The 16,432-nt window shown below is 38.1% G+C and overlaps 1 protein-coding gene across 1 annotated transcript in view; it reads left to right on the top strand.

Moving 5' to 3' along the window:
* Nucleotides 1-1,620: 1,620 nt before the first annotated feature.
* The window catches only part of ZPBP (zona pellucida binding protein), a 29,509-nt gene continuing 14,697 nt past the window's right edge, over nucleotides 1,621-16,432 (top strand). Inside the window, exons 1-3 of the mRNA XM_074573585.1 lie at nucleotides 1,621-1,735; nucleotides 7,277-7,357; nucleotides 10,466-10,591. Of these exons, the coding sequence (XP_074429686.1) occupies nucleotides 1,621-1,735; nucleotides 7,277-7,357; nucleotides 10,466-10,591 (322 nt within the window). The remainder of the gene's footprint in view (nucleotides 1,736-7,276; nucleotides 7,358-10,465; nucleotides 10,592-16,432) is intronic.

The raw sequence follows: 16,432 nt of genomic DNA, 5'->3' as shown, positions 1-16,432 counted from the left end.
ATTTTTCTTTGGAGTAGTTTGCTGATGAAGCAGAAAACACAAATAAAGCAAGCTTCCTTCTTTATTAAGACAGCTTTCATCTATAGGTCACAAGTACTAAAATGGGTAAAAAGTGACAGCTGAGAACACTATATATATATGCAATACCAGCATTGTAAGGCTAAGCCAACATTATGAAAAAACAGAATTCTGTCTGAAACAACTTGTGTCCACTTTCTATCACACTTGTACATTAAAGTTAATAAAAAGATACTTCCAAATTTGACTTCTGCCTGTAGCAACCCTTTAAAATGCTATAGTGCTGTTTATAATCACTGATACTCAGTAATCTCCATTCCAAACATACTCAGTTTTACACTAGAAATAACATCCAGTGTTGCAGACTGACCTTTCCCTCCACTGCTTACCCTCTCCTGGAAAGCTTTACAAAGAGGAGAGGCAAAGACATGGGAGACAGGCAAGGCATAGGATGGAAGACATTGCAAGGATGACTCATGTTTTGTTGCGTTCATTTTGCAGGATGAAATGCAATTAAAGCTTTATCTTGGATTTCACTGACAGAGGTTCTGTCCAGATTATCTTGGGAAGTAAATTTGCCGCGTAAGGCTGAATTATTTCTACTGTCAATTTTCAGAAGTGATCTGTGCTTTAAAGAAGAACATTGATGAGCTGGTCATATGTATAAGCTAGTCCTCTTTACTAGATGTCTGCCTTTTACTTTGCTGCTGGATTCCTGTGGAGCAGTCTTTTTGGTTCTTTGATGCCAACAGCTATTCTTCTTCTCCGGCATAGTAACAACATTCCAAATTTTCCAATACAGTGAAATTTTCTTGCCAGACTTTATTTGCTTCCCAGATAATTCATTTTTCCCTCCTTCATCCTTTCAAAACATCCTTTCTCTAACCTACTACAAATTAAATCTTCTTGCGCCACAGGAATATGCAAACGTCCTGGGATTCCAGGCACTTTCCTAATTGCATTTTTGTAGTAGCACAGTGAAGACTCAGCAGCACAGCTGTAAATGCTCATGACAGCGACTAGATCAGCCCGTTCTTTGGTTTTGCAATGGAATCTTCCTTGCTCTCTATTTTTTTTAGGAAAAACCGCAGCAAGCATGAAGCCAGCTGACTGTACCTTTAGGCCACCTCCAGGTGCAGCCTGCACCACCATGGCAGGCCTCGCTGTTTCAAAGGAGCAGCTCCTGGAGTGGAGGCGCGGGCGTGCTGGTGCGTTAATAAATTGGGATTAATTATGTATAACCCGGCAGCTGGACGACTGCGGATGGAGCTGCCGCGGCGGCAGATGTTTCCCTGGGGTTTGAGGATGTGAAAGCCTTTACCCCACACCCGCCCCCGCCCACCGTCCCCTCTTTCGCCAGAGACGCAAGTGCAGAGCTTGGCATTGCGGCTGGGAAAGCACCGCCGTTGACTTCCCCGCGGCAGGGAAGGCCCGAGGGCGGCGACGCCACCTCCGTCAGCGTCGCTGGCCCTCACCGCCCGCGCGCCCCTCGCCTCACGGCGCCGCGCCCACCCCGCGCGCCGCGCCCTGCGGCCGTTGTGGGGCGGCTAACGGCTGCCGCGCGCGCGAGCGGTCGGCAGAGGCGGTGGGGGCCAGTGGGCGATGTGGCGTGGGGCGCGGGGCTGCCGCCGGGCAACGGCCGCCGCCGGCCGCCTCACGGCCCGCCTCCTCCTCCTCCTCCTCTTCCTTTTCCTCCTCCTGCCGACACCCCCCGCAGGTACCCTCCCGGGCGGTGGGGTGGCGGCGCCCGGCGGCTGTCGCCTGAGGCCTGCGAGACACGGCGCCTCCGGCGGGGGCCGGGACGGCGGGGTCGAGCCACCACCAGCGCCTTCCCCGCAGGGCCTGGTCGCGCACCTCGGGGATGGCGGCGGTGGCAGCGCCGAAACTTCGGTCTGCCGTCCCTGCCCTGCCTGGAGCGTCCGGTGTGAATTTTACAGGTTTTCCCAAGGTCGCTCCCTGCCCGTGCCTTTGTCCTTACCCTCGTGTTTATTTACTCCATTCTCCAAAAGCAGATGCGTGTGTCGAAGCATCTGTGACCTTCTTTGCAGCATGATAGTTTTGTGTTGCTGTGGGGGTGTGCTGTTCCATAATACAGGAGCTGCACCCTTTAACATCCAGCTTTCCCCCTGTGGCTTTTATTTTACACCTGCCAGTGCTTTTCACATCTACACCCACCATATCAACCAAGATTAAACTTCCTTTCCATATGTGGAGGTGGATGCAGGAAAGCTAAAGGATTATCTATGTAATCTTTTTTTTCCTCTCAAAAATGAAAAGTGAGCGCTGGGGAGAGTGGTGTCTCTCCTTCCTATGTACCAAAGGAGCTGCATGCCTGAGGGGGTTGAACACAGGTGTGTTGCATAGACAGCGAGTAGCTGGTAACCTTGGTACTCAGCTAAAAGAGCTGCATCACTTTGTTGAAGGCTCTGAGGTACAGAAATAGTTATGTGGTAGAATACCAAGACACTATATTTTTGGTGTACTAGTGCTGATCTTGTATCCGCTGTGTGCATAATTGTGGCTGTCACTGACTAAGAAATTCAATTGTATGGCCTTTCAAGTCTCAGACTGGGAATGGCCTGAAAGTCTCTGTTTTGTAGTGAGGTTTTGAAATTTGGACACAGTAAATCACTTAGGCTTTCTGATAGTATTAAATTGGATTATTTAATTTGTACATTAGTGTGCATACATACCAGGTCTTATTCCGTGGTCTGGTTATGATCAAGCTTCCCCAATTCCTTTATTCTTTTCCACATATTAGAAATGAAGTTCAAAGTTCTACTCTTAACAAAAAAGGGAAAACCATGTGCAGTATTTTAGTATATGTTCACTAATATGTTGCTGTCATAGTATTTCTTCCATCTTAGGTTTTAGTAGGCATAATAGACATTGTCAATTTCAAAAAAAGACATTTATTTCAATTATATTACATTGGAAGATTAATTATATAGTTTAGATTGGTGTAAAGAATATGAACATTTTTCTTTAAAGATTTTTCTTTGGTTCTGTTTAATAATGCTAATAGTTTTGGCTTATGTGATTTTCCTTTAGCGAATACTTAAACTTTTTGAGGACAATATGGAACATTTTTCTTAAAATGTCTTAATTGCATTTGACTTCTCTGAGCCATCTGAGGGGAGTTTCCATCTTATTGACAATATGGAAACATTTTAACTTTAGCTTGTTACATGATAAAGCGAAAGTCTCCTTATTAACTAAATTTATGAAACGTGTTAGTGGTGTAATTGTCAAAGGAAATATGAAGGCCTACTTCAAAAACATAATATAGTTGATAGGTATTTCAGGCTTTTTTTTTTTTTTAAGGGTTAAATTTAACTGAGGCAGATTAGAAACTGAAGTTTGATTTCTCCTATATGATTTTCATATGACTAGTAATAGCAATGTTCATATTTCTGCACAGCACTTACCATCAATAGGCAGCTTAGAAATGCCAGCTGTAATTAAAATACTTGGATATAGGAAAACACTTGACTATTAGCACGATTGAGCAAAAATAACTTAAGTAAGTACCATTGCTATTTATATAATCTTTTGGTGCAGAAATCTCTTTACAAAAATTATCTCAAAACATAATTACTTTGAAAAAACTTGTAGCAGTTACCATAACTTAAATAAACCTTTTCCTATCACTTCATAGAATTTTCATTTCTAAATAAATGAATTGAAACTATGCCAATTGAACATTCCAGTAATACAGTATTAATTAATAAATTGTTTGTTTAATTATTTAGGGCTCATTTTAAACTAACTGTTCTGCCACTGCAATTTTGAGACCAAATTTAATTTTCTGATTAATTATTTTGAAGATGATTAATTTTGCAACGGTAATGTTCGTTTTAAGACTAAAAGATTGAGAATAAAATATTTTATGACATAGTAGAATATACTTGATGTGAAACTTAAAGTTGGTGAATGGAGTTCCCTTTCAACTCAATGGGCATAGAAATGAGCTCTGATTCGGTTCAGTACTAATCTACCCGGATTCCTCCTTTGGGCTGGGAGTGGGAAGGAACCCCTCTTTACGTGTCACTGTTGTAACTCCCTTGGATCGGGGAGGAGGAGGAGGTGTTTTTTGTCTGTGCAGGTACAACCCACCCGCTATTTTTGATCTGGAATTGAGACTCTTTCCCATATAGGCAGAACCCTTTAGACATACATGACCTCAATTTCTCTCTTAGTGTTTGGGCAGAATTTTTACATCTCCCAAGTAGATTTTAAATGCATCAAACAGCGTGTTAGCATTGTATCCTGAAATTTAATTCTCTGCAGAATCTTTGCTCTGTTGCAGTGGCATAATTTAGTAGTAAAGCTGTTGAATTTAACTCCATCAGATTTTATAGTCACCCGATGAATCCTCAGGTTACATAGATACTTTATATGGCAAATGTACCCTTGAATTCCAGTCTTTGGGAATGGCTCTTCAGGCAGTTGGGAAGTTTGAATGACCTGGGACTGAGGGGTGAATTATCCCAAACTTCCATGTGTCTGATAGTGATGTAAAACTATTTTTCTTCATCTGTGTTTTTCTGCAAAAGGAACTGTTGCTCACACATTGTATTATGCCTGTAAGAAGTACAAGACAATGACCCTATATATTTCTAGTGTATTGAGCTGCTTAAAAAAAACCTTAATTTGGGGATTAATTCAGAAATCTCATTTATTTTTCTTAGAAATGAGTGAAACAGCTTTTCCTACTGCTTGTTAAGTGCAGGTTCAAATTGAAGGGATGGAATAATATATTAAATGGCTTGAAAAAGCAGCTTAGGCACTTCTCTTGTCCTTTTGTTTTTGTTCTTTCTGTGACTTAATGACCTCCTGATACTTTTTTTTTTTTCCTATGAAAACCATCTTTTTAACCTGATCACATGCACTCTTAAAATAGAGAATGAGAACGGGAAGATCATTTGTGCTAGAGACTGCTGAAGGAAGTGCCATTTAAATTCCAGGTGATGAGGAGGACAGCAAAGGAATTCAAGTAGAAAACAAGGAAACAGCTTGAAAAAAATGTAAAAGGCAGTGTAGAAAACAAGGGAAAGAATGTACGAGAGTTGGGATTCATACGCAGACAGAAACATTTACTGACTGAAATGGTTGCTATGCAAATTAAACGTGTATACACATGAAAGAGCACGTAAGCTGACTTTCTCAAAATCTAGCATGCAATGTCATTGAAGATACCAAAAAAGTAATACCAGAAGTTTTATATTGTGTTCTTTCAGTAACTGTAGTGCTTCCACTTTTTCTAGTTCTTTTTTAAATAAACAGTTCAAGAGCTCCACCTTCGGGTTTAAATTATTATTGTAAAAAAATACTACTTTCCTTCTGCATTGATTAAGTAGTGCCTGAACATCCCACAAAGTTATGTATATCTCCTCATACCTTGTCAGTTTGCAATGCTTAACTTTTCTAGATGCATTTGTTCAGTTGCCTTTTCATAAACTTGGAATACTGTGTAAAATAATTTTCAGTTTTTCTCTCATTAATTTATTTGTTTTGGTGGATTATTGTAAGTTATAATAATATATTTTATAATAATATAATAATATATTATAATATTGTAATATACGCTATAATAACACAATATAACTTCTAATAACATAATATAACTATAAATTATATCATAATAATATAATAATGTATTATAATATTATCATAATATAATGTATTATCGTTTCCAACTATAATATATAAATCAACTTGACAGTTCATAAAATATTTATGGATCATGTGGACAGATAATAGTGACAGAAAAAAATTTAAAACAGGCTAGTTTTCAGGTAGGATTTTAATTTGCTATAAATTAGTGTACTTCTGTTAAAATCAAAGCATATGCTGATTTCTGTTAATAGAGAATCTAATCGTGTTATTTTGGGGAGCTGAATTTTAATGAAGAATTGGCTTTGTTTCTGCCAGTGCAACAGAACTCTTGAAAGACTCAACGTAAATATTACAGTGAGAAAATTTTAATCCATTTTGTTTTTCAGTAAAACCCCTCCAGTCCTTCTAGGAGGTCTTTGGGGAGAATGAAGTTATTTGAAACATTTTGCTTCTCAAAGTTGTGGAAGTGGTACATAGTGAAGAGATACGGCAAAGTAGATTGAAATGTTAATCACAGAAGTCCCTCATGTATGAGACTACGCATGATTATCTTCTCTCATTTTTGCATTGATGATTTCCCATTGTTACTTAAATCAAGATAAATCAAAACAAAGCTGATACTTGACCCCATCTCATTGTTCCAAACACATGCCTTAATCTATTACCAGTTTACCGTAGTATTTATTGTTGCTTTTACTTTTTGAGTATTGGACCTAAATTAGCAACAAGCACTGATCTGGAGCCACGTAATTATTTAGCCCATCTTCATAAAATAATTGGTGCTGAAGCTATGTTCAGTATTTTATTGCTGTCTTTTGTATTCAAGGCTTTTTGAGCCTTTGTTATTTACTTTCTTTCCCAGATTTCCCAAAAGAATTAGAAATCGCAAACATACCTTAACTCACAGTAGCCCACATTCTTTCCAAGCAGAAGGTGGAGACAAAGAACACAAAATACTGAGAGGTCTAATAGCCATTATCTTTCTGCTGGTGTCAGTTCTGTATCTCTGGAAACTCTGTAAAAGAAAGTCACATCTGACTTGTACTAGAAAAGATACTTATTTTCTTTCAGAAGCCTCGTATGTCTTGCAAAACTTTGCAATCTTTATGAGCTTGTTTTTAATTTCTATTTAAAATAGAACAAATGCAAATTAAAATAACCATAAAATACCATCTATTTCATCTCATGGGGAAATTAAGAAAATCACAGTCATGACAGAACCCAACCTTATTACTTCAATAATGGTCAATATACACACTGATTGACATCCCAACTGAGGGTATCAAAACAATGCAGCTAAATTTTATCCTCATTTTGGACAGCACCTATCCTCATTATCCCCATTTTGGACAGTCTGAATTTAAAATTTACAGTTATTTTGTAAAACATGAATATATTAAAAATTAAATCTAAACTTATTGCCATTTAGAATAAGTATGTTTTTTTCTGTATCGGTCCGTTGTCATTGTTTTTTGTTGCCTTAATGAGAGTTGTGCATTGTATAAGACATTAAAGTATTAACTTAATATCCATTGAAAAACAAGTCTATTAAAGGGTGTAGGTTAACCTAAAGTGTGATGCTTTCTTTTTCAGATAAATTACATAGTTGTATTAATACCATCATTTTATCTTTTAACAGTTCAGCCCTCAAAGAGATTTTTAAGAAGAGCAGCGCTAAGACAAAATAGCTTAAAAATAGTGGGATCTGTTGTATTTCCAGGTATTTTTCTTTAAACATAATGTATCAAATTTTAGTGAAAATATTGTTTTTACCAAGAAAAGGCTTTTCTTTATCATATCCCTTGTTGTTGAATTCTTTTAAATGGTTTTAAGTGGTTTAATTAATTACAATTCTGTACTGACTTATGTATACATTATGATATCGCTGTCTGACAGCATATATTTCTGTCATTGGAATTTAATTTTAATTTTTTTTTTATTCTTACTCATACTTTTTATGAATCCAAGATAATTATTTTCTGTAATCGTTATAAAAGTAACAACATTCAGTGTACTCTTTCACCTGGCTCTATGACTCTTGCTCCGAAATACTGCTTTCTTGCACTGTAGGTATTCTGACTTCATCTTACTTGTTATGTACACAGAACCTGAGACATGAAGTTTGTGTTATAGTCTACAACAAAAACTAAGAAGACTTAAGAATTACTTGCTTTCTAAGTTAAATCATGTAACTCCAGAACATAATATTATCAGTTTCCTTTCTTATTAAACAAAACAAATACTGGAAACTCTGAAAATTAAATTAAAGACCAGGCTGTTCCTCATTGCCATGTATTTACTTATGATGCTTTTTCTCTAAATGCACATTGCCAGCTTGGTTTTGGTAGTACTTTTCCCCATAGTTTACTCCATGTGTGTTTTCCAGTTACTGCTTTACTAGTACCATAACTAGAAGTGATACTTCTGTTGTTTGGGGGAATGCTAAAAGACAACATTTTTTGACCTTTTTTGGGGTACAGATTCTTAGTCATATCAATTTTTGTCCAAAGGTGAAACAATTCTGGGAAATTTTTTCAATTCAATTGCTTTAAAACAATTTGTTTTTAAAGGTTTCTCTTAGGTGTTTAACTTACGATACTGCTTAGCATTAATGTTAAATAATGGCTCTGAGTGGTCTCAATGTTCCTCACATTAGTGTACTTTTTCGCTCTTCTTATTCTGACTCATGTCTGCAAACAGGGCTACTACTTGAATGGCACAGGACAATTTGAAAGTCAGAAGGCAAGATTATAATGTTTTATCCCAACTCTGTTTCTAAACAATTTAGTATTAATAATGAATGTTTCCACCTTCTATGGGACAGGCCATTGTGAGTATACTAGACTTGGCTCCAGTCTTCTTCTGAGATGCTGGACAACATCTCTATTTTGAGGTTTTTTTTCACCAAAATCGGGTTAAATACAATGGTACACTATTGAAATCCTACACTTTTAAAATACTGGACAGAAATGTTCTTTTTTTGGATCACCATCTAAGGTAAGTATTTTTATGATAGAGAGAATATGAAAAAATAAGAAAAATAGCAAAGAACTTTAATTAAAGAGCAATACTTTATTTTGAAAGTAATAAGGTTATACCTGGTAGATATTTTTTCAGCCATTATTTTCTATCAGATGCCCTTCTGTTCTATTATTCCTATGATAGGTGTTTACAAAACTGTCATGGAAATTTATAGTGGTGATACAGAATTTACCATCTTTGCAGGTTATGATAATGACACTATATTTTTCTTACTTTTTATTAGGGATATGTACTTTTTTTTAATATTGCTATAAGACCAGACAAGGTGACCTTGAGGAAATAAAAACCAAAATGTGAAATCGGAGAGATATGCAATGTATCCAATTTTAGACTATCACTAAAGTCAGTTGGTTAGTAAATTTTGAGAAAAAGCATTAAAGATTTGCAATGGAAAAAGACTAATCATATTGGCAGTTGCATTAACATGTAGAATTTGTGTTATTTTTCATGCTTTGGGATTAAAAATTGAAACACCACCTGTTAATGGCATTTATTTCCATGTTATACTATTGTAAAATTGAAAATATATACTTTGCAGTTTTCAGCAATATAAGCTACTGTAAAAAACTGATTATTAGCTGGGATGGACATACCTCCTGATTTTAAGACTATAAAAATTCTGAGGTTATTTTTATGTATTAAATGTTATATCTAAGCACACTGTAATGTGAATGTAAGTGGCTTTTCATTTTTTAATGAAACAATCATACTTGGAGAAGAGAGAAGACTGTGGTGACATTACTGCCAGTTGCCATAATGGAAAAGTGAAAACTGTTTTTCTGAGCATTAATCCCTTCCTGCAACAAATACTTAAACTGTTTTCCAATTGCAGGGAATCTGAAATAGTCAATGATAAGATAACGTTGTGGTAATTTGCTTATTTTATCCAGTTTTAATTATTAGTCAGATTCTCCAAATGTAGTAGCTGTAATGTTTTATACTAGTTGTAGCTTTTCAGTGGCATTAGGGTACTCTGATACAGAGCATGGTATATTCAAGTTCAGACCTCACTAAAGCATAAATATGTAGCATGCTGGGCTTCTGAAGAGGACAGATGCTTTGCAGAATGTCAGTGGGAAGGGAAATAAAACAAATTGTGCACATTGAAATACTGCATGTTATGAAAGTGATTATGACTACACCAATCATAGTTTTTAGAAACAACTGAAGATCTAGAAGCACCTGTATGCTCCAAATTGCATACAAGACACGTACATTTGCTTTACCATGGGAAAAGACTAAGTAAATCCTTGTCTTAGTTTGTTTCCTATCTCATTATGTCTGAATTAAACAATAGGCAGCTCACCATTTAGTGACAACATTACAACACTAACCCCTTTTTAAGCAAATACATAGTGCAGTGGTAGAAGGCAATTTCTAAGAGGATGGAAACAGCAAGCTTTCAAGTCTGAGTATCCTGGACTAACATACTGCAGCTTTACTCTCTCCATGTGTGTGTTGGACACCAATTGAGACAAGAACGCTGCAGAAGGCCATGCTTGTGAGAACCTAGTAAGTGACATACTCCGTTAAGGAGGATGTTACAGTGCACTGTCGTTCTTGTTTACGCAACCAGATAAGCCTAGAACTACAAAGAATTATCTTAATTTTATTTTCCAGAGAAAACAAACCTTCTCTCCATTTTGTATTTCATTTTGATGGTAGAGATAATAGAACCAGTCCCAAAATTAGAACTCCGTTCAAGATCATTGTCTTGAAATTTATATAGCTTACTGTTAGAATAGCATTGATAAATAGTTAATGCTAATGATAGATTTTTTTTCAGTCAAAGTTTATGTCAAGCTGAATCACAACAGTCCACGTATTTTATGTCTTACAAATCATCTGAGAAACTTAGAACTCATTGATCCAAAATTCCAGTGGAATGCACCAGGTGGTGGTCTTTCTTCAGGTAAGGATGTATTTTTTTACGTGTCCCCCGGCATCCTCTCCCCTTCCCCTGGCTCCTCCCTCAAAGCAGCATGAGGATTTAAAGGTGGGGAAGTAACTGAGGATGGGGAAGTAACTGAGGATGGAGAAGTAACTGAGGCTACTTTGCAAGTGTTTGTATGTATACTATTAAATGAACTTTCACTTTTCGGAAAGAAAGGGGTGAGATAACCAAACTAAAAGATGTTTTCAGATCTTTGTAAAGAATGGTGCCATCTCTAAAGAGTACTAAATGGAGCAGGGTGTGTTGCATGCAACAGAAGATGAGGATGACATTTTTTGCTGCACTGAGAGCTGGGAATGTTCTGCAAGGACAGAGTAATAAGATGATGGGTGGTGTGATCTAGCCTAACTGCCTGGTCAATGACAGGCTATCTTCAGGTATGAAGTTGCTCAGGGCCTTGACCACTTGAGTTTGGGGAATCTCTGTCCTTGCAAATTTTCTGTCTTTTCTGTGCAACCTGTTCTTTTTTTCTTATTTTCAAACATAATTTCCCTTATTGCAACTTGTCATTGTTGCTGTTTCTTGTTTTGTCTTAAAAAGTATGGATTATTCTTCACTGTATCTCCTCTTTGGTAGTCAAGGGCTGCAGTTCCAACCTTAGACTTCTGTAGGATAAAAATCCCAGTTTCCTCTGCCTCTTGTCCTATGCTCCAACTCCCTAATCATCTCAGAAGCCTTCTTGTTGACTTGCTCCAGTTTGTTAATATCTGTTTTGTACTGAGGTGTCAGAACTGGAGCGCCCAGAGTGTCCAAATGACTGCTGAGTAGGGACAGAACAATCACTTTGACCTGCTGGATATACTGTTGCTAATGCAACCCAGTATGCAGTTAGCCTTCACTGTGGCAAAAGTGTGTTTCTGATTTGTATTCAGTTTAAAATCCACCAGGACTCCCAGGTACTTTTTAGCAGGGCTGCTCCCAAGTCATCTGGTCCCCATCCATATATGTTGCTGCTCTTATTCTGTTTCGGGTGCAGGACTTTGCATTTATCACTGTCGAAGCTCATGAGCTTTCTGGCAGATGGTCTCTCTAGTCGTGCAAGATTCCACTGAATGGCAGCAACGTCCTGTAGTGTATCAGCCACCAGCCAATTTGATGTCTTTTGCATATGGGACAAGAAGGCGTTCAGTCCTGTGGTACAGGCCACTGGTAAAGATGTTAATAAGTGGCTGCTAGGTAGACCATCTTCAAAATGATGATGCAGACAGTTTTTCATCCATCTTGTATTCCACTCATCTAGTCCATGTGTCCATAGTTGAGCTACAAAGTTGTGATGAAGAACCACACTGAAATCCTGGCTAAAGGCTTTCAGCATATATGACATCTGCTGCATTCCCCTCATCCTCGGAGGCAGTCATTTAATTCCAGAAGACAACTCAGGCTGGTCAGCCATGATTTGCCAATGGCAAATTGATACTGCCTGTTCTCAATCACTGCCTTGTCATTCATGCATCTGGAAATGACTTCCAGCAGTTCTCTCATCTTTGCAGGGCCTGGGGTGAGGATGGCTGACCTGTGATTCCCTGGATCTTCTTCCTTGCCTGTTTTTACGCTGGATGTGTTTTTTTGGTCTTTCTGGTCATTGGGGACCTCATCCCTATCAAAATAGACAACAGTCATTAATTAGTCAGCTCTCTCAGCATCCTCAGATATATCTCATTCTGGTCTATAAACTTGTATGTGTCCAACTCAAGTAAGTCAGTCAGTCCCTAACACCACACTCCCTGGAGGATCTCCCCTAAACTCCAGTAGAGCCTGTTGCAGGGCTGTAAAGCAGCCCTTGCTAGGAATGGGTGAAACAAATGCAGCATTGTGTACCTCAATGTTTTCTGTGTCATATGTCACTAGGCCATTCATCCCCATTCAGCCTCAGGCCAGCATTTTTATTGCTCTTCCTTTATTGCACGTATTTCTGTTGTCCCTACATATCCCTTACCAATTTCAACTTCTGGTTAATTTGCTCATAGAGAATTTAAACATTCATTTTCAGAAAGACGCCTGTAATGAAATCACTGTACTAATCTGCTATTAGGTCATGAAAACCCAAAATGACTGTTTCTGTGTGGAGTATGTTGGGCTACTTATACATATGTTATTTTTCTCAGATAATAGGGATTGCTTAGAGATCATGACTGGCTCAGCAGCAGTATCTTTCCAAGTCTGAGCGGGGAACCGGAGTTCTGTTTTTTTTGTTTCCTTCCACATATATCTCATTTACCCTTTAGTGCAATTTAATTTTTAGAAAGAACAATAAGCATTGTGACAAATTTATACACCTGTTTAATCTCTTATTTTAGTTTACAATTTAGGTTATGAACCATTAATCTTTTTCCAGTGGCAGTCTTTCCAAATAGTATTTGCTTTCCCCTTAGTCTATACTAATGCCTATCAGAACTCTGTCATTGGTCTTGTATTTTCCTGTTACGCAATCTGAAATATCATTTACACCATAGCGATTCTTCATTCTTAATCCTTTACATGCTAACCTTCACACTTATATGGTATCTAACACTGAACTGTGTTTTTGCTCTGACTCTGGTAACAGACTTCACCCTCTGAAAGAATTTTTAGCATTCTTTGCCGAAAAGTAGTATAGGTGATTTTGCTTATACTTAAGCCTGTGGGCTATGTCATTTTACATGAAAGTGCTAATCTCCCGTGGGATGGATGTATTCTGGTTAGCTGAGTGTCCTGCATTATAACTGATATATTTTGATGCCCAGTCTGTGATGCATGACAGACACGGTATAAGGTATATTGTCATGTATTTAAGTATTGAGCTAAATCTGATCAGACAGAAGACAACCTCCTGATCTGCAGTTAACAAAAGTTGCCCATTTCACTACTGTGGTTTCTGTTTACTCAAACTGCAGTTTTGGCATTGTAGAATAGGAAACCATGGAGACCTCAGACTTCTTCCACTTGACAGGTTTAAATCTCTTCAGGCAGATTGCTTCAGTAGTATCCTAAGTTGCTATGTCAACCTTGGTTCGCTAGCAAAAAAGCTATGGTGGCAGGGGCTCTTGGCTCTGTGGCAACTTCAGGTGTACTAGAACCAGCAGCTGGTGGGCAAAAAACTTTTCAGTGGGAGAAGAAAACTTGTGTTGTCCTGATATAACTTTCTATAGGGATGAGAGGTTTTAGAAAATATATTTTTAAAAAAGTGGTAATGAGAGAACTTCAGCTTCAGCCACCACAGTTTTGGGTAAATAGCTCCTAGGGCTGTTGTCACATTCCTTTTTTTTTTTTACTCAGAGAAGATAAAGTATAAACGGACAAAAAGCTATTTAAAGTTCCTAGCTTATGAAATGTTTGCTGTAAAAGAATTTGATCACTTGGCCTCCTTTTAGAATGGGTGTAATCCTCTCTAAATGGTAAAATTATCCATGGATATGGAGATAATGGTAAAAAAAAATGGTGTGACGATTTAGTCTTCTTATATCTATCATAGCGAATCTCCATAACAGTGGGAAATTAGGATTCATAAACCTTGCTTGATACACTATTTCATACTTTTTCAGTGTGGTTGTAGGAAAGAAAAGAATTCTTTCAGTGGAAATGTAGAATTGTGAATCAACTTTTAGGAAAGACTAACAAAATATTGCTTTTTGCAACACTTCAAAATAAATGCAATTCTTTAAGCATAAAATCTGCAGGAAGAGAGCCCATATTTCATTGTACTATCTGTCATAGTTAGAAAAATCAGATTCTCTTTCAGGCACACCAGCCTTTGACACACACCCTAAAGAAGTGTTTTGTGCCCCAAAAGTCTGTCTAGCTGTATACATCTAACATCATGACTATAGTAAAAGCTTACAAAGAGCATCTGTAGCCATTAAAAAACAGTTTTGTTTTTTGAACAAGCAGCTTTGTTCACACATAGTTCCAGTCCACTTATGTGCAGTTGAAAGAGTAGTAAAAAATTAAATACTGCAGAAAATGTAATATAAAATCATTACAACTTTAAAATTAGCAAGTCATTTTTCTTCACTTAGTGACTCTTTTGTACTAAGACCTCGAAATTTTACTTTGAAGTTTTTAAACAGCTGATGGGCTGGTTGAGAATAAGAGTTTTTCAAAATATACTTTAGGTGGAGGAGAAATCTTTAAAATAATTGCTTCTTATGTTCTAGATCTTAAAAGTTTTACTGCACAAACCAGCATTTTTGATGGTGTTCTGAACGGCTAAATAGAACAGAAAAGAGAAAGCATTTCAATCTTTATGTCTGAATGCAAACGTTGGAATAGGCCTGTTCTAGTTCAGTGAAAGTAAACTTAGGAATTTGGATTTACAGGAAAGTTACTGCTTTTCGTACACACTGCCACCTAATATATGCAAAGAAGGAATATTTGTGTTGGAAGACTGTGACTGTCCTTTCATAGGACTGAAAAAAGTGTGTACTATAGTTTTGTAAAACAAAGCAACTGACAAATTAAATACCTGCACTCAGCCTCTCAACTCGAAGTTAAACACCAGATGTTCTAAAACCTACTATTGGTGTATCAAACAGTTCTTCTGTGTAGAGGGAAGGAAAGAGAATCAGAAGAAATACAAAGCTGCTTTTAGCAGATGTGTGTATCTGCGTACTCGTGCTATCTGCATAACTGATGCATGACTTAGACATGTTTCCTAAGAGACTGTCAGAGTCCTGTCTGGACAACAAAACAGAGTATGTTTTATTCCTAACAAGCTTTTCATGTGAACTCAAGTTTATTATATACCGCGTTAGCTTTTGATTCTCTACATGTATAATTTGTCACTGAATTTACCTATTTGGACATCTTTAGATATTGCGTATTTAAGTTTGAACATGCTCAGTAGCTTAATCTGAAGATTAGAATATATGATCTGGATTGATAGCTGTTTCTAAGTGTCTGAAGAATCTGTTTCTGAAAAGCCCATTGGCGTGATTCTGCTGTCATTTACCTTTGTTTTTAATGTATGATTTCAAAATACAGAAATCGCTCCACCATAAAACTGGTCTGAATAAGAGATGGGGTGGGAGAATGGGGACTAACTTGATTTTTTTCACTGAAAGAACTGGAAGAAGAATCAATCTGTTGGTTCCATGTTTAGTAAACATGGAAACTAAAATACAGGAACACTTAGTTTCCTACAGTACTGTGACTGGTGCTGTTTAACTAATCTTTGTTGATGACATGGGCAGTGGGATTGAGTGCACCCTCAGCATGTTTGCCAATAACATCAATCTGCGTGGTCCAGTGGATGCACTGGAGGGAAGGGATGCCACCCTAGACAGGCATCCCTTCTAGGGTGCCTAGAAGCAAGGGGACCTAGACATCTGCTTGAGGGTGTCTAGGTCCCCCTAGACCCCTCAAGGGTGGGATCTAGAGGGGCTTGAGGGACCTAGACAGGCTTGAGAGGTGGGCCGGTGTGAACCTCATGAAGTTTAACAAGGCTAAGTGCAAGGTCCTGCACCTGAGTTGGGGCAGTCCCAATTACAAATACAGGCTGGGCAGAGAATGGATTAAGAGCAGCCCTGAGGAGAAGGACTTGGGGGTGTTGGTGGATGAGAAACTCAACATGAGCTGGCAATGTGCGCTCGCAGCCCAGAAAGCCAACTGCATGCTGGGCTGCATCAAAAGAAGCATGGCCAGCAGTTCAAGGGAGGTGATTCTGCCCCTTTGCTATGCTCTGGTGAGACCCCACCTGGAGTTCTGCGTCCAGCTCTGGAGTCCCCAACATAGGAAGGACATGGACCTGTTAGAGCGAGTCCAAAGGAGGGCCAGGAAGATGATCAGAGGGCTGGAGCACCTCCCCTATGAAGACAGACTGAA

Source organism: Larus michahellis, chromosome 2 (assembly GCF_964199755.1).
Source record: "Larus michahellis chromosome 2, bLarMic1.1, whole genome shotgun sequence".
Classification (NCBI taxonomy): domain Eukaryota; kingdom Metazoa; phylum Chordata; class Aves; order Charadriiformes; family Laridae; genus Larus; species Larus michahellis.
This window is presented reverse-complemented; position numbering and strand designations above follow the sequence as displayed.